At 54.9% G+C, this 17,838-nt stretch overlaps 8 protein-coding genes across 8 annotated transcripts in view; 6 read left to right on the top strand and 2 right to left on the bottom strand.

Annotated features, from left to right (window-relative positions):
• Positions 1 to 390: 390 nt before the first annotated feature.
• K489DRAFT_411766 (uncharacterized protein) lies at positions 391 to 1,125 on the top strand (the record flags this gene model as incomplete). The annotated part of the gene is made up of 1 exon (XM_033607848.1): positions 391 to 1,125. One exon carries the CDS (start codon positions 391 to 393, stop codon positions 1,123 to 1,125), a length of 735 nt encoding a protein of 244 aa, XP_033457553.1.
• A 436-nt stretch (positions 1,126 to 1,561) lies between these two features.
• Positions 1,562 to 2,458, bottom strand: K489DRAFT_35096 (uncharacterized protein). The gene has a single exon (XM_033602436.1). The coding sequence runs from the start codon at positions 2,289 to 2,291 to the stop codon at positions 1,794 to 1,796; it is 498 nt and encodes a 165-aa protein (XP_033457552.1). The 5' UTR covers positions 2,292 to 2,458; the 3' UTR covers positions 1,562 to 1,793.
• A 414-nt stretch (positions 2,459 to 2,872) lies between these two features.
• On the bottom strand, positions 2,873 to 4,255 carry K489DRAFT_302361 (MFS general substrate transporter; the record flags this gene model as incomplete). The annotated part of the gene is made up of 2 exons (XM_033600453.1): positions 2,873 to 3,002; positions 3,108 to 4,255. Coding segments are annotated over 2 exons (1,278 nt in total), but the record flags the coding sequence as incomplete, so codon positions are not given.
• A 4,126-nt stretch (positions 4,256 to 8,381) lies between these two features.
• K489DRAFT_323911 (AAA-domain-containing protein) lies at positions 8,382 to 10,754 on the top strand (the record flags this gene model as incomplete). Its single annotated transcript, XM_033601729.1, has 1 exon — positions 8,382 to 10,754. The coding sequence occupies one exon, from the start codon at positions 8,382 to 8,384 to the stop codon at positions 10,752 to 10,754; it is 2,373 nt and encodes a 790-aa protein (XP_033457550.1).
• A 1,897-nt stretch (positions 10,755 to 12,651) lies between these two features.
• Positions 12,652 to 13,174, top strand: K489DRAFT_35021 (uncharacterized protein). The gene has a single exon (XM_033602417.1). The coding sequence runs from the start codon at positions 12,770 to 12,772 to the stop codon at positions 13,076 to 13,078; it is 309 nt and encodes a 102-aa protein (XP_033457549.1). The 5' UTR covers positions 12,652 to 12,769; the 3' UTR covers positions 13,079 to 13,174.
• A 109-nt stretch (positions 13,175 to 13,283) lies between these two features.
• Positions 13,284 to 14,019, top strand: K489DRAFT_307723 (uncharacterized protein; the record flags this gene model as incomplete). Its single annotated transcript, XM_033600601.1, has 3 exons — positions 13,284 to 13,621; positions 13,707 to 13,859; positions 13,935 to 14,019. Coding segments are annotated over 3 exons (576 nt in total), but the record flags the coding sequence as incomplete, so codon positions are not given.
• Positions 14,020 to 15,457: 1,438 nt separating this feature from the next.
• Positions 15,458 to 16,533, top strand: K489DRAFT_382448 (HSP20-like chaperone). The gene has a single exon (XM_033605374.1). It carries the CDS (start codon positions 15,717 to 15,719, stop codon positions 16,488 to 16,490), a length of 774 nt encoding a protein of 257 aa, XP_033457547.1. The 5' UTR covers positions 15,458 to 15,716; the 3' UTR covers positions 16,491 to 16,533.
• A 509-nt stretch (positions 16,534 to 17,042) lies between these two features.
• K489DRAFT_382447 (uncharacterized protein) overlaps positions 17,043 to 17,838 on the top strand; it is a 1,654-nt gene continuing 858 nt past the window's right edge. Inside the window, exon 1 of the mRNA XM_033605373.1 lies at positions 17,043 to 17,838. This exon is cut by the window's right edge and continues 266 nt beyond it. Coding sequence (XP_033457546.1) covers positions 17,181 to 17,838 — 658 coding nt within the window. The 5' untranslated portion in view covers positions 17,043 to 17,180.

Raw genomic sequence — 17,838 nt, 5'->3', positions numbered from 1 at the left:
ACCACCAGCCGTTCAGTTCACATCGACGACATCGTTCAATCGGGCCGCTACGGGTGACACCCTCGACCACGTTTTGGCGAACGGCTTCATGCACGAGTGCATCCTCGACCTTCGTCACTCTTAAGCAGCTTCCAGCGCAAACCAGACCGCCCTCTCACGCCGACAACCACGCCCGACGAACGTCGCCACCAACGTAAGAGCGCATCAGACCAACGTAAGAGCAGCATCATATCGATCGGCAGCGCAGAATACCGCGCCGGCCACCTTCCTGTCGTGACCAGGCAGACAGGATCGGTCGGTTACCTCTAAGTAGTTGAGGCAGTCCAATCTGCGAGGCCCTCTGGCCGCCTCATACCACAAACCTTCATTCACTGGTCTTCGGCGCAAGTCATGCCTGTCCTACCGCAAGTCTTTCCGCGCGCTGCAATTGCAGTGTCAGATGTACAACAACTGGCACGCAGCGCCGCAGACGCGCTTCGCGATTCCACGACAGCGCTGCTTGGCCGAGCTGTCCCTCGCCCTTCCTCACCATCATCATCCTCCTCTCCTACTCTCCTGGCTCGACAATCACAGCCTGGCTACATTTTGGTCATCCCCACACAATACCAAGGCCTGAACTCTGGTCCGGCCCCAGGAGCTGTCGTCGGTATCATACTCGGGAGCATCCTTGGTTTCCTCCTAATCATGTGGTTGCTCTGGATCCTCAGCAACGGCGGTGATTGCGTGACTGGCGGCGCCTATGTCGGTGAGGAAGTCGAAGTCGTCAGCCGGCGTCGCAGTATCACCCCTCCACCTCCCAAGAGTAAGAGCCACCGCAGTCGGGCCGCGACCGAGAAGACTTCCGGCAGGAGTCCGCGTCGCGATCGGGTCATCCGCACTGAGCGCATTGTCAGAGAAAGAGATGAATACCCACCGTCTCTTGGATCACCGCCACCACGAGATCGGAGTCGCGTGCGCGAGACAATCATTGTCGAGCCTCCGTCGATCCGCAGGGTCCCTGGCGATGACATCGTCGAGGTCTTCGAAGTGCATTCTGAGATTTCACTACCGCCGCCCCGGCGCGCGCCGAGTGGACGTGGAAGCGTTTACAGGTCAGTGCATCAGGACAGCGAATATTATGATTGAGTCCCTTCGAGGCGATCGCTTTCGTTTTGATCAATCACTTTGAGACGATTTTGTCTCTGCATCCTTATGCTTCCGCATCCATATGGTTTTGCACACCCCTTCCTCCGAGAAGACGGAAAACACAAAAGAGCAGGAATTTGGGAGCTTTTTCCTCCACAAAGATATTCCTGGGACAATTCGAGCATCTCCATACTGCATGACCATACAGACGGCACATCTCGTACCATCCTACAGCATTTGCCAATGGGTGTCATTTCGTACAAATCATTTCGTACTCTGCGAAGCGTTGGTTCATTTGCACGACCCGATCTCTCACGCCATGCCCAGACCCTGCTCTGTGTAGGGGCGAGGATGCTAACTTTCCGGTTGCAGTGGCCGCTGAGAAATTCGACAAATATTGATCAGTACCTCGATTATTTCAAAAATCTCAGGAGCAAGACCTTCCCAAACTGGACAGAGGACTCGATCGCCGCCTCAGCAATCCGACTTTACTGAAGCCCCGCCCAGGGTCCAGCTTGGCGAGCAAGACGGAATTTGTCTGCCAGCCCTGGAGCGGAAGCCGTGTCTGTTGACGGAATCGGCGACCCTTTACCAGCAGGCGGAATCGAGGTCGCGCTGACGGAATAGCACGCGCCATCATCAGCTATCTGTGACGTTTGCTAAGCAAGTCATGGGAGATCAGCTTGGATGGTAGCCGCCCAAGTACCGGCTGGGGTGGCAAGACAATGCACCAGCCTCTCCCAAGGTTTCAATTCCGATGATCGAGCTCTCGAATCAAAATTCGGGTCACAGTAGCAACCCCTGGACCACATTTGAGCCGTCGGTACGACCAGGCTCCGCCGATTATGTTGGACGTTGTTCAACTTGCAATGAGTTACAACTATATAATTCAGCCGGGACACGCCATGTGTGCTGCTTCCGCACGAGAACAGAGGGCGAGCTCCCACGGGAGGAGTGTATGCTCTCATCAGCCATTTGCAGGAGATTTGGGGCATTTTGATCACAGCCAAGGGTCCCTCTTTCAAAGGTGCCCTTTTTCGTTTTCTTTCCACTTCATTGATTCCCCCATTGATAGATGAACCCTTTTTAGACACACTTCTTGTAACAACAGCTGAATATTTTAATAAGAATATCATCGCATGCGCATTGTTCGCGTGATTCATCATTTTTCTTGTTCGTGAAAGGCATCGAAGTGTTCATATTCACCATGGTGAAGAGTCATTGGCCCGCCTGACATGGAAACACATGGCATACATTCCAAGTCTCTCCCTCCACTGCGGCGACTCTAGACAAATTCTGACACGAGACCTCCGACTATTGCAACAGTTATTCCTGGAGAAGCTCGGATTGCGTAGAGAGAAAATCGTGGGCATTTCATTTCATGTAGATACGAATGGGCATAGCAGGTCCTAAATACGTTCCTTCCTAATCACCTCTCTTCCTTCTCGCTCTTCCTCTGGCGCTCGCCATCGCGAACACGTCCCTCGTCATTATCATTATCATCAACCGCGTTCCCACCCTGCCCTCCGCTCGTCGATCGTCGTCGAGGCCGACTTTCGTCCCCCGTCGTGACATCCACCACACCCACGACCACGCCATCCTTCTTCGACTCCCTCCGCGGCCAGTCCGCAGCCGACGACGACGTTGAGGAAGAACCCTTCCTCTCATCAGCGACCACCGTCGGACTCCTTCCCCTCCGACTCCTCCTCTTCAAGGTCCCCGGCGCAAGCAGCGTCAGCGTCGCCAGCACCGCGATCGTCGCAAACGCCAGCATCACCCCACAGAAGACCTGCGCATAAATCCACGCCCGCCCGACCATCAGCCCGGCGACCGGCCCTCCCACGAGGAGTCCCAATGCGCCCGCGAAGAAATTCCCGCTGGAACGCACATCCAGAGCGGATGCAGACGACATCTGCATCTCACCGTCCCGCATTGGACCTTCCTGCTGCTCATCTCGCTGCGCTTCCGATTCGGATGATGACGACGCCTCGATTGGGGTCAACGACGCCAGCACCGCCCCTTGCAGCCCCGCGCACGCACCCATACAGAACCCGAACAACACGCACCAAACCGCCAGCAAAGCGGTCGCGCGGGCCGGAATCCCCGCCCAAAGGAACGCGAGCAGAGCCGCGGATCCTGAAAGCCCGGAGAACAGGTAGACGGGGTGGAGGAAGTTCTGGCGGTCCTCCCGGCGGTTGGCGAGAAGCGCGGGCAGGAGGGTGCCGGGGATGCTCCCGATGTGCAGGAACAACAGCATGGAACCGCTGAGGGGCATCCCGTGCCGTGCGGCGTGTTGCTCGATGAAGAAGAAGGGGATGTAAGCGCCGGCGAAGCTGAAGAAGGTGGCGGTGTTGAAGGCGAGGTAGGCGCGGTCTTTGAGGAGGGCGGTACAGGTGATGTGGAGACTCCTTCGGGGGGGAGAAGGGGTCTCTTCGTCGTCATCTGATTGGGGGTGGGGCTGTGTGTCTGGCGATGGGCGTTGGCGGAGGATAATGCAGGGGATCACCAGCGTCACCAAGGCAACCATGGCGACGGCTCGGACACTCCAGGCGAATCCGAATCGCGGGAGTAAAGACCGGAAGACGAGCGGATACACGATCCCGCCGACACCGCTTCCAGAGGCTGCTAGACCCAGAGCCAAAGCGCGACGACGGACGAAGTAGGAAGGTAGGATCGAAGCCGCGACTAGGAAGAGGCAGCCACTGCCAAGACCACAGCATACGGCCTGAGTCAGCAGAAACTGCCACAGCGTGGTGCAGAGACTGGTCAAGAAGAGACCTAGGACTGTGAGCATGCTCCCGATGAGGAGCAATAGCCGCATCGGTAACCTGACGCCTTCGCCGCCGAAGATGATGTTCCAGGCCAGCGGCGTGGCGCAGAGGAGGAAGCCGGCCAGCGAGCCGATGGATACGATCGATGCGTTAGATGTCCCGGCGAGGAGGATGACGTGGTAGTAGGTCTGGAAGGTTCCGAAGGCGCTGACCAGGCCCCAGGCGTTCAGGAATAACAGTGATGCGCCCAGGACTTGGAGCCAGGCCGTGAAGCCCCGATCCACAGGCCGTGCTTGGAATGATGACGGTGGTGTTGGCGGAGTTTCGGAGAGATCTCGTGTGTCGAGAGCATCGAATGAGGGGAATGGTGATGGTTGTGGTGATGGCGCGGCTAGCACTGGCGGTGCAGGCAATGCCGGGGGTAAAGGTGGAGCCCGTGTTGGTGGCACTAGACGTGGCGGTGATGACGGCGGCGGAGATGCTGGCGGTGGTGGAGGAGACGGGGGTAGTGGAGGAGGGGCCGGCGGTGAGTAGTATATCGGTAGCATGGCTGAAGGTGGAAGTGGAGGTGATGCTGGTATCGGACTTGCCGGTGCCAGTCCTGTCAAAGCCGGGGACGGTGGTGATGATCTGTCGATATCTTCATCATCAATTTCAGTCTCCACGAAGGTGACTTGAGGTACGACGATGAATTCGGGAGTAATTATGGCATTTGATTCGTCGGGGACTTGTGGTAAAGGTGCGATGGCATTATTAGTGATGATAATAGGAGTATCCTCGGTCGTTGTGGCAATATGAGTAGAGTCGCGAGAAGTGATTGCGTTGGGAGCTTCAATCTCAATGAAGTCTTCGTCGAGGTCTTCGATGATGGCGGCATCGTGGATGAATTTGGCAAGTTCTTTGATCGTGGTGGCGATGTTGGGAACGACGATTGCTAGGTCGTCAGAAGCATCAGTACCGTGAAGGAGGACGCCGGGCTCATCAATGATGACAAAATCATCAGATTTATCGGTAGGCGCATTGCTGGTCGTCAGCCCATCGAGAGTGATGGTAGGCACATCGAGATTCGAGACGACAGTGTCGATATCAGCAGGTCTGGGGATGATTTCGTCGGCGACAGGATATATGCTGATCATAGTGATTGGTCGTTTACAATCCGTGTCGTCTGTAGTATCGTCGGGGGAAGCATTCTCGCATGATGCCTCAGAGATAGCTGTGGCTTTGACCACAGCATCAAGGGACATGGGAGTAATGATTGCAACGTTATCCCTGCTGTATTCATCGTCGAAATACTCTTGATAGAAGGAACACAAGGTCTCGCGGCTATCGCGCCAATTTGTGACCTCACAAACAAATTGTGGAGCATCTGGAATGACAAGCCAAGTCTGTCGACTGCCGGCAATGTCTTCTGAGAAGACTTTTCGATGTGCGTGATTTGTCTCGGCCAGACGTCTATCATGTGATGCAAAAATCGATTTGCATGTTGGCTGAATGCTACCTCTGTAGAATGTTCCAACTGACCAGTCGAAATCTTGGTACATTTTCTGATCTGGCGGCTGGAGGCTCTGAGGCGATGCGCATATCGTTTCTGACGTCTCTGAGATATTCCGGCTGAGACGGCATGCTACACTCTGTGAGTACATGGATTCCTGTGAATCTTCGTCTTGACTTTGGGGGGACGCCCCTTCAGCATCTCCATGTTGAGCAGCTTCTTGGCTCTGATCTTGGTTTCCGTTCTGTAGGATCGGTCCCTGGTTCGGGATGTGGTATTCATCCTGCTGCTCAGCCTGGCTCCAGCGTTGGCTCTGGCCGAATTCTGGCTCCAGGTCCGGATCTCCGTTCTTGAATTCAGCTGGGCTCTGGTCGACCTGCTGATCCAACACAGAATCATGATCCACTTCCTGTACCGGATAGTGGTAGTGGCCTGACTCTGTGGCTTGCGAAGTATAGAATGAAGAGTCGTCAGAATGTCGGAAGCGGAAGTCTAGCAGGGCTGCTGCATTGATCGGGTCATTAGGAAGTGCGAAGCTAAAGTCGAGTTGCGAATCGTAGTTTGGGTTTTCTGGCAGCGGAAACACGCTTGTATGCGGCGAGATGTCTGTAGGAGCATTCTCTCGTTCGGGTACGGCCAGATCAGGCAGGGTATCATCCGGGAACAGTTCATCTGACGATGGAAGCTGAAAGTCTTGAAGCACGTCGTATAGAGGACCACCCGGCTTCGGGAACTGCGAGCTGAGGTCTGAGTAGTCCAGCTCAGAGTCTTCCAGGCTCGCAATCAACTCCACCACATCTATGCCCGACTCTTGCGATTCAACCCGGCCTGTAGGCTGCAGCTCAAAGTCCAATTCTTCCGAGCTCTCCGGAATGTCGTGAAGGTATCGTGCATTTCCAAAACCAGTCTGCGGCGACTGCGGCGGGTGAGAGACGAAGCCTGCCATGGACGAATAACTCTATCGCATGTTGGACCTTGCGACAGGCATAAGTGGGAAGCAGAACGACCTCAGGTGGAGGACGAAACGCTTGCTCCTCTATCCTGGGGTCATGATGGGAATATGGGGAGTTTCGAGGCCGATTGAGAAGTAAATGAGCCAGTCCCGACGGCATACCGGCCTACCACGGAACCTATGACAAGGCATCGTGAACGACAGCTTGTAGTGTCCAACGAGCCGGAATTGCTCAAGTTTGGTTCAAGGGCGATCGCGGGCATGCACGACCGGTATATGCCAAACGTCGAGACAAGCATTCGCGCGAATCTGACCCGCGAAGAGGAGTCCATCCTTCAGGCACAATTCGTGCTTGGACGCGCCCGTCGGGAGGGTTCGAGGTGCATTTGGCCGCGGGCCTTGACCAAATCCGGTAATTACCCAAAGAACACATGGTGTCAGAAGCCGGCTCGCGCGTTAGATCTGGGGACACATCATTTAATCGACCGTGGCTTTACCACCTCCCAAGCGACGTGGCGTGATGAGCTGCAAGGTCTGTCGGGACATGTTTTTCGGCGAAGACCGATTGGATTCGTGCCCTGCTGTGTGCACAGCGACACGAAATTGCGCCGTTCAGCAGGTACTAAGGTAAGACATCCTTGCTTTGGCAGCAGCGCATAATCACAAGGTACATGTCCCTCAATGCAGACTCGTTGGAAATGGCATTTTCACACTGCATGATCTTCAAATCATCATTACACATGTAGTCAGCTGACGCTTTGCTGTGCAGCAGCAAATGCCTTGTGCCCGATGGCGATGTTGAGGTGCATTGCATATCTGAATGAGCGCGACGACTACGTGAATGTCACTCAATGTTGACGACCAGCTCCAGTGTCTAGTGGCAACGCTGCTCGCGCACTTGTGGGATGTCCTGCGTGCCGTTGTCTGATCAAACGAAGGTACTGTTGCTCACTGATTACAGCGATAGACCACCACATGACCGTTACAAACCTACTGGAAGCAGTCGTCTTTGCTTTCTACACCACTGCTTTCTACACCACAGATGATTGTCGAGGCCGCTGTCACTGTTTTCCAGGTTAGCACGATCGCGATGGCCTTGTCCACTGAAGCGTGTTTTTTTCCATCATTTGTCATTGGGATTTATCCTCGATGGTGGTGGGATTCCGTCACATTGCCAAGTCATTGGTGCTGCAGCCGAAAGTATCAGATGAAGCTTCGTCAACATGCAAGCGTGAAGTATTTCCATCAACTGCGGGCCTGAAGCAGATGAGCCGTCCGAGTCAAATCATGAGTTATTCAATCAAGTGTAATTTTGCCTTGATGCTGACGCATTGAGCTCGCATCATCAGTATGGCGATCTTCTTGTTGAGACTCGCTGTGCCAGGCAGAATGGTTCAACCCTTCATCGGCCATCCACAGCGCTGAATGGAGGAGCTCGACAGCTCGCAGACGATCCGAGCCGGGCCTAGGCTCTTGACCAAACCCCAGTAGAGGCCATCCGAACGATCAAGGAAAGTGAGGTACATGTATATCTCAGGGTGGGCCGCGGGATGAATCCGTTGTCTTCCCGTGCCAATCTGATCAAAAATGGGTATGTCAGAGCAGATCGGAATAATACCTAGGAAGCTGCGCTGGAAGACCGCGACGCGTCGATTTGAACTCCCCCCGAGCCCGTGTCCGAGATGTCGCGCTTGGAGTGGTGCGGGCCGCGCCGTCGCCTTGACGTCGTCGCTGCGGGGTGCAGTTCCTGAAGTCGCTCGCAGAGGGAGACGGAGACCCTGACGACTGATGAGAAGCGTGGACGTATGCAGCTTACTAGGTGTTGCAGCAGCTTTGCCATCGCTCGCTCAAGGCTACGCAATTCATGCTCCCGACTTATTACAGTACTCACTCCTAGGCATCGACTGTGCTTTCTTCAAAGAGTCACGCGACGCTCTTCGCCTTCACCCGGCCTGTACTCAGCTTTGTCGTTTCCACATCCAATTCGACGCGGGCCTCAACTCGCCAGTCACAACATTCGCAGCCGACATTTGAATTCAAAATGTTTAATCGTGATGCGCTGTTTGGCAACCGCCAGCCACCACCGCCAGGACAGCGACAGCAGGCCCCTAGACAGCCCTCGGGTCTTCCAGATCGACCGCAACAGCAATACTCGTCCTATGGACAAGAGAAGCCCTCCACGTCTCATGGAACTCTGCGACTACGACCAGTCGCCTTCCCCGACAAGAATGCGACCTTCTCGAATATCTGTATGGTCAACCCGCAGGAAATCGCATTCCCGCAGAACGGCGAAGACTCATACCTGCTGATCAACGGCAAATTCGTGCTGTCGGCGAGACCTCACCCAAACTTGCAGAGAGGAGAGCTGGGATTGAATGAGATTCAAAGGACATGGATGCAGGTCACCATGACTGACACTATCGAGGCGGAGCCATACGATCCTTTTCGACAAGGTTCACAAGGATATTTAGGAAGCATAGATGTAGAGGTGGGCTTTGCGGGTCGGATGGGAGGCACAGATGCACCATTCGACCAGGATCAGCTAGCAGATGGCATGGTGAAGGCATTCCGCAACCAAATATTTGCGCCAGGACAAGGAATACTATTCGACTTCCGCGGCATCAAACTCAAGCTCACCATTCGTACCGTAGAGCTCGTGGATCTTGCTTCGCTGAAGACGTCTGGCGGCACATCACAAACACGCCCTGACGCCCGAGGCATTCTCGTAGCTGAGACGAGCATCAATTTTTACAAAGACGCCAAATCACCCATCAACCTCAAGGCCTCCGCACGCAGGCCGGCCGCGAATTCCGTCATCCGTCCTGACTTCAAATTCGAAGACATGGGTATCGGCGGTCTTGATAAAGAATTCAGCGATATCTTCCGAAGAGCCTTCGCATCACGTATATTCCCGCCTGGACTCGCGGAAAAGCTTGGAATTCAGCACGTACGCGGAATGTTGTTATATGGCCCTCCAGGTACAGGAAAGACCTTGATTGCTCGGCAGATTGGTAAGATGCTCAACGCCCGTGAGCCCAAAGTCATCAACGGTCCAGAAGTATTGAACAAGTACGTCGGTCAGTCCGAGGAGAACATTCGAAAGATGTTTGCGGATGCAGAAAAGGAACAGAAAGAAAAGGGCGACGAGTCAGGTCTGCACATCATCATTTTCGACGAATTGGATGCCGTTTGCAAGCAGCGTGGTTCCGGCGCAGGTGGAGGTACCGGTGTTGGTGACAGTGTGGTCAATCAATTGCTTTCAAAACTGGATGGTGTGGAGCAATTGAACAACATCCTGCTCATCGGTATGACGAACCGGAAGGACATGATTGATGAGGCTCTTCTTCGACCAGGTCGTCTAGAGGTACATATGGAGATCAGCTTGCCTGACGAGCCGGGACGGGCGCAGATCCTCAAGATTCACACCACCAAAATGAGAGACAATGGAGCTTTGGGCAGTGATGTAGACCTCGGCGAACTGGCTCGACTCACGCGCAATTTCTCCGGCGCTGAGATCAGCGGTCTCGTCAAGGCTGCCAGCAGTTATGCGTTCCAGCGGCACATCAAAGGCGGCACCGTCGCCGCTCTCAAGGACGACATCACGGAGATGAAGATTCATCGGGAAGACTTCCTCAAGGCACTTGGGGAAGTGAAGCCCCTCTTTGGTGTGAGCGAGGAAGAGCTGGACGATTGCGTGCGTGGCGGTATCATCCACTACGGCCCGTCCGTTGAGAAGATCCTGCGAGATGGTAGGAGCTATGTCGAGCAAGTGCGCACTGGGAAACAATCGCGACTCTTGCCCGTCTTGATCCACGGACCACGGTACAGCGGCAAGACCGCGCTTGCGGCACGCATCGCTCTGGACTCGAAATTCCCCTTCATCAAACTGATCTCACCATCGGACGTCATCGGAATGAACGAGATCCAGAAGATTCAATACCTCAGCAAGGTCTTCACGGACGCATACAAGTCACCTCTGAACGTCCTCGTGCTCGACAACATCGAAAACCTGATCGACTGGGTCCCCATCGGCCCACGTTTCAGTGCAGCGGTGCTGTCTGCGCTCAAAGCCTTGATGGCCAAGCAACCTCCGGAAGGCCGGCCATTGCTGATCCTCGCCACGACGTCGCAGCGCACCGTGATGCAGCAGCTCGAGCTCGATTTCATCTTCGAGATCCCCGTGCCGAACCTCCGCACGCAGCAAGAGCTCTTCAACGTCATGGGCGAGTCGGGAGCCTTTGATCAAAAAGCCATTCAACGTGCCATCGGAGAGATCGAGGCGGTCACCGGCAGCAAGGAGATCGGTGTGGGCATCAAACAGATTTTGCTGGCGATGGAGGGTGCTGCGCTCGGCTCGGACGACCCGGCGATCCGATTCGCAGAGATCATGTGCTCTGCCATTGGCAATGCGTAGTCAGTCAGTTGTTGTTGTTGTGTGACAATCTGGCGCATTGTTCGCCATCCTGGACATGTTCAGCGCTGGGTCGGAATAGGCAGGTGACTCCAAGCCATGCCGCTTGTTGTGTGATAGACTAGAGTAATAACGACCGTGGCATCTAGACTCCCATATATAATGGCACTTTCTATGTGAAATGATGATATGCTGCTGGCCACCTGCATGTTTCTTTGTGTTTGGTCGCGTCGGCAAGCGCTGACAGGTTGACCCACCTGGCACCAGGGCGGCAAACCTGCCAACACACATTGGAGTGTTACATCTGGAGACCAACAGTCTAACCAGCCACGCGTCGTGCCTTGTTGTCTTTTTATCCCCTTTGCCTGTGAGCGATCGGAGATTTGTTCTTTCCGAGGACGACAAACACGCCATGCTGACGATGTTCTTTCAGCGTCGGAGAATTTATTTTCTAAGACACGGTGATCAATGGGTAGGCTGCAGCGCAGGATAAATCTCCAGACGTTTAGGCACATGTGTCTGTACAGCGACATGATTGCGGGTCCAGGTCCAGATTCACTCTTTCAACGCTTCCATACAGCACAGATCTCCAACCACATCCATCACGATGACTTGCACGTAGCGGCGGTTCATGCACAATGTCTTGCGCAATGCATCTCCAAATCAGTGGACGGAAACAATGAGAGAAGACCGCTTGAGCGAACAGGCCAGCAGCGATGGTCCATCGACACGCACACACGACCCGGGCCCTTTTTGGGTGCGCTGCGAGTGGCCGTCTTCCCACACCTGGGCACCCATTGAAGCGAGGTTCTCCCACTTCCCATCACCGCCACACACAACTCCTGGGGCATGCGGACCGACGAGTCGTTCTCTCAAGAATGAATCATGATTTATCATCACCGACTCTCCGAGGATGACGGATGAGCGGGTGTGTGTGTGTGTGTGCCGCCTCCATCATGCATTGCTGCCGGACGCGATGACGGAAACGAGAATGCTACATATTGGGCTGCAACACCGCAAGGGCGCCTCTCCCCCATTCTCCGTTCAGGACTGCGGCTGTCATTGGGAGCCCTGGAGGGGACAGAATTCGTGGGCGTCGGTTTTTGGTTGGGTAGACGTACTGTTTTACACATTGTATCGCGCTGTTCCTTACCGCATATGAAAGACATCACACTTGCGCAGATCTCCTGGTTTACTAGAGAACATGTGTGTATAACCAACGAGGAGTTCCATGTCACGGGCCTCTTTGGATCCTTAAATACTCTTGAAACAGGTGAGCAGCGAGTTTGTACTATACAGCACCATCCATGTCCGCACTGTGAAGGCACTGAAGGGTCATCATCAGCCAGACAGCCCTGGAGTCTGGAGACCGACAGCCCTGGAGTACCCGCTGTCCCGCCTTTCTCCGCCAAGACGCCTTCTTGTCCCACGACTTTTGATGTACCCTGGGGTAAGGCTGACGGCAACCCGAGCGAACTTCACCTCGCAATCATTCGTGGAGACGGGGACACGAGCCAATGACCGCATCTCTCGTTGCTCGTCCATCCCGTCTTTCATGTGCTCTTCGTTATTGCCTTTCTTTGGTCGAGTTTTGTCGCCAGAGCAGGAACATGTTGAGTCTCCGTTCCATCTCATCCTCACTCTCATGACGCCTCCACGAGACACTCACATATGGAGACGTCACTCTGGCTCAGATTCGTGTTCCATCCACCCGCACGTCTTCGTCTTCTACCCCTTTAATAGCAGCGCATTGAGGTCATGTCGTGCATCACGAATGTCTTAGGCTGCGACTCAAATGTCGGCATATGCTGTGTGAGTATCGAATGGATCTGCGTGGTACCTGTGCATGTGTAGCACCACAGGTCATCGCTGCCATTATCGTCTGCACAAGGGCGAAATTGCGCTGTGAATTGCGACTCTGGATAGAGACTTCCCTTCAAATTTTTTTCCCAACAAATCCCGCCTGGGTCACCATCGGGAGACCCACGAAGGTACGGCAAGCTCTCTCGACATGAACCATGCAGCTAGCTTTTAGCCTTATCCAAAAGATCCGAAGGCGGTCGCCTGGTGTGGCTAGATTTTCTTCCGCCCGTCATCGGGTTCCTCGGCGAGACGGGGGGCGCCTGCTGCTTCTGCTGCTGCTGTTGCTTGCGTCTTGCATATCAGCTCACCACACCCTGGCAGCTTCTCCTCAACATCCCACTACCCTTCGACCGGGATGTCGCTGTAGCGAATGGCGATCTCTTCCGCAGGTCCTGAGCTCGCCTTCCAGCTTCTCGTCGTCGACGTGGGGCACACAAGATGGTGTGCTCATCATCGCCAGGTAGGATATCGATAGGTGAGGTTGTTTCCATGGACGACTATAAAAGGGTGCTACATGATCAGAATGATTCTGCTTCCGTTCAATCCACTTTGTTCACATCTGACTGCTCTCTGGGTTGCCTTCATCTCACAGCTTGCCTCACTCTCACCCTCTTTGTCTCTCATCCCAACCTTACCCACCCCCATTGACGTGTAGCAATGTCTTCGTCTTACTACCAGTACCAGTCGGCGGGCTCGCTGCCCGTGCACATGCCCACGCACGGCAAGGCACCGGAAAATCCCTACACTGCCTATCGCCATCATGCTCCCTCCACTTACAGGGAACTGTCCTCCTCTCCACCAGAGAGCAGAAGCAGCGTATCGTCCGGCGGCGGTCTCTACTCCTCCGTCAATTCCGCAAGCTACGCCGCGAGCATTGCCGGCAGCGACTGCGAATCCTCATCAAATGGCGCGTCCAGCGTCGATCTGCTCGATTACATGAACAGCCGGCTGTCGGACGCTTACAATCCGCTCCCCATGGATCGCAACCTTGTCGGCCAAGCGCAAATGTGAGTTGGAAAAAAATTCCTCGTGCGAGAACCGGTTCGCTTCCCCCAAAATCTGTGACGCAACGGGCTGACGAACAGCGATCAGTTCCGGACAGTTGAACGCGAAGAACCGCGAGTTGCTTGAGCTGCAGGCCGAGGCGCGCCGACGATTGAGCAAGACTCGCGCCAGTTTCGCAGAGGGCATGAAGGCTGCCAAAGAGGTCCAGCGAGATCTGGAGTGGTCGCAGAAGAAGATCGCGTAAGTCGTCTCCTGCGCGTCACCGCGGGCGACGGTTTCGTCGGGGTCGAATTGAAACATTGACCCGTCCTACAGAGCATTGAACGCCAGAGCAGCGTACAAATACCCCGAGCAATACCGTGCTGCTCGCGAACTCTACCCTTCACAAGCGGACTACTAGCCACCGCCAGACGGCGAAATTTCGAACAAAAACCATTCTCACGAGATGGAACGAAGAAAATGAATTGCAACGATAACCGATACCACGAGTGATATCCCCTGTTTTTGAGTCCAAGGCGCAAAATTCTGCTTTTACAAATTTCACAAAAAAACCCCAGTTCCCACGGACAGTCATTTTCGATTCCAAAGAATATACCACGAACCAACGAAAACAAGAAAATATATCTGCTACCTTCGTTGCCTGAAGAAAAAACAGGACAGAAAAAGACGAAGTCAATCGAACGAGCGAGCGACGTCCAAACAAGCTCGGCGAAGGCCAGGTCCGGGTGGCCCTTGCACCACCACCACGCCAAAAGTCCCTTGCAGTGGCGCCCTTCCCTCGCGTGCGCGCGCCCCGGGCGGCGGCTGCCTGCAAGTGCCCTTTTTCCGCTGCGAGGCAAAATGTGCATGAACGCCTGCACGAGAGAGCGGGGGGAGGGACCCAGGTCTCAGGTACGCCGACCCACTCTTCGGTACAAGCCGCCGGTCTCTGGACCCGAGGAAGGGGATCACCCCATCATTCGCGTTTTTCCGGGCAAGGGTGAGAGCGATGAGCTTAAGGGGAGGGGAATCTCTGCTAGGATGTTCTTCGGGAGAGCCGGAGACTTGGTCCAGTATCTCACTCCTTCCTCATGTGTTCCCCCGTGCTCTCCCGATATGGAGTCGCGAAGAGCACGTGAGTCTTGGGAGGGCGGTGGTGTGTTTTTTGCTGTAGAATTCTTTGCTTTCTGGGTGGTAGTAATGATTAAGATTCCAGTCTTTGCACGTGATCTGATCGTTTCCGTCCGCGACAGTCTCGCTCTGTAGTTCAACGTGACCGCCTCAACGGGATCTGCCTCAGGCCATACCAATCACGTTGTTGCTTGTCACGTTTGATGCAGGCGGTGATGCTGCAAGTCCCGCCGAGATACCGATCGCGAGCCTGTGTGTCTGCTCTCACTACCTCGGAGTGGCTCGCAGGTCTGTGGAAGTCGTAGCTATACCGTACAACACACATCACGTCGACTTTTGGCACATCATGCATACTGTTTGAAGGCAAATCAGGCTCTCGTCACCTCGTGCGCATTATCGACACGCTCAACAGAGAGTTGCATGACACTATCTGTCATGACAACATCTAATTTGCCCGTCGTCGTGTTGCGCAAATGGGGAATGCTGTGTCTTTCATTGCAGAGCAAACTCGCCTTGTCACCATTGAATGTGGAGGTGTAGTACGTAAGCAATCGACAGTCACGTGGATCGATGGACGTGGCATGATGATGGAAGCCTCAGGACTTCCATGGATTTCTCCCTCCAGCCCAACCTCAGCCGGCCCGCTAGTCTGGATTCTGCTCGGGAATTCTGGTATCTTCTCGCATGTTTCCAATCATCGCTCCTCGGACTTTCACCTCACTGCCTCCATCTTCTGGCTACATACACACTTACAAACTCTCCGGATAGTATTGCTAAGCTGGCATATTGCTAAGCATCCAGATCCTAGGCGACGATGCCAGGAACTTCTAGCAAGCGCCGGTTGGCGCTGGTGAGATGTAGAATTTGTAACATCAGAAACTGACTGGCACCATCCTTCGTGAATCTGTAGATATAAAAGGTCTTGAAATTCCATGATATTGATCCATCATCAAAATAAAGAAAGCACCTCCACCAGCATCTTCTCGCATGCCAACCTTCTACCTCCAACCTGCAGGCCCGACGACTTACAAGACGTTCAATCCAAACATTACCATCAACACTCCCAACCACACCAGCAAGATGGCTTTCCTTCCACGAGCCTTCGCGACTGAGTTCGCCCCCATCTTCCGCCTCCTGGACGACTACGCTGCACATTCACTTGCTCGCTCCTCTGGAGCTGCATGTGCCCGTCAAATCCGGACCTTCCAGCCCAAGTTCGACATCAAGGAGAACAGGGACAGTTATGAATTGCACGGCGAGCTTCCCGGCGTGCAGCGCGACAACCTGACCATCGAGTTCACCGACAGCCAGACCCTCGCCGTCAAGGGCCGCACCGAGTCTCACCGCGAGGAGGGTACCCGACCAGCCACGGTTGAAGCAGCTCCCGCTCAAGCTGCTCTGGAAAGCAGCTCCGACGCTACCACCGCCGCCGCCACTCCTCAGTCACCCAAGCAGACCAAACAGGCGTATGTCGAAGACGACGATGCCTTTGTACAAGTCGACAACACTTCCACCACCACTGCTCCTGAGTCCACCAACGCAGTCGAGACGCAGCAACCCCAGGTCGCCACCCCCGCCGAGGACACGCCTACTTCGCGGTACTGGCTCTCGGAGCGTTCCGTCGGCACCTTCGCCCGCTCGTTCCAGTTCCCGACCCGAATCGATCAGGACAATGTCAAGGCTTCCTTGACCAACGGCATCCTGTCGATCGTCATCCCGAAGTCGGTCGCGCCGCAGTCCCGACGCATCAACATCGAGTGAAAGAGCCAATAGATCAAACCTGGGAGGAGTCAAAGTGGAGGATGTTTGTACTACTGTAATGAATCATGACAGCGACATTGTGCGATGGAACTTTTGTATTTGTAACGATTTGCTCTGGTACGATTAGTTGAAATTGAAAAGAAGTCGATCTGATTAACTTCACTTTCCTTCCTCTTGAACTTGATCATCTATGCAAAATGTCTCGTGCACCTCTTCGTGATGCTTTCGAAATTGCCATTCTCTTAAGGTCCGCCACAGTGAAGAGAACATCGTCTCTGGGGTGTCTGTCAACCGTGATGTCGGAGCATACATCACATATAGTACATATGGCGTGATGCACTGCCAATCCTCCTGATTGACACCAGTGACGACTCTGCGCTGACGTCCTCGTCATGTATAATAAACGCGTGTAGCGTGTGCCGCGCAAGCACGCACGTGGGGAAGATCGATCGTGGTTGCCCCGCAACACGATCGTTTTGCATCGCCCGTCGCGTCAGTTGCGCTTCCCGTCATAGACTAATTAAAGATTCCACGTCCACGCATGCCCGCAATGTAGAAAACCACCTCAAGGCTTGAAAAAGCCAACGCCCGCATAATGAGATAAGGTTTGGACATCTCCTTCAGCCTCGTAGGTTGCAATCGCCACAGTAGTAGTTCCCCCGCCATAGCCACAAGATCCACATACAAACCATGCCAACCAAAGCCCCGCTCGCCGCCAAACCCACAAAGTCAATCTTCGACCCCTTCAACTCCTCCGCCACCGGCCACCAGCGCGCCGAGAACCGTCTCGGCGGGAGCACATCCTGGCGGGACTCGCGCTCGCTCAAACTACGCGCTCAATTCACCTCCGGGGCCGGCGGCGGGGACAAGCGCATCAGCGACACCGTCGGCGCGGGGAGCCTCGACTTCGGCCTCGACGGACGGACCGAGAATGGCGGCTTCTTACCTGGCGCGAAAGGGCTCCGCACCGGCGGCCAGCGCAGCCTTTGGGAGACGATGAAAGTCGAGAAGATCCGAGGGGAGGACGGGGATCTGCAGCCGACGAAGAGGCGCAAGGTCGAACCCGCCGCCGCCGCCGCCACCGCAGCGACGCCGCCGAGGACCACCGTGGTCAACCCCTTCACGCCCTTCCGGAACGCCGCCGACGGGTCGGTTCGAGAGAGCAGCTGGACATCCCACGAGGCATCACCGTCCGATCAACTGACGCCGTTGTTCTCGGCACCACTCTCCGCATCGCCCGACGCAGCATCCGTCGACGAGACCCACGGAGAATTCCCAACGACAAGAACAAGCCCATCCGAAGCAGCAGCAGCACCACGACCACCACAAATACCACCACAGATCTTCG

Source organism: Dissoconium aciculare (assembly GCF_010015565.1).
Source record: "Dissoconium aciculare CBS 342.82 unplaced genomic scaffold K489scaffold_10, whole genome shotgun sequence".
Taxonomy (NCBI): Eukaryota; Fungi; Ascomycota; class Dothideomycetes; order Mycosphaerellales; family Dissoconiaceae; genus Dissoconium; species Dissoconium aciculare.
This window is presented reverse-complemented; position numbering and strand designations above follow the sequence as displayed.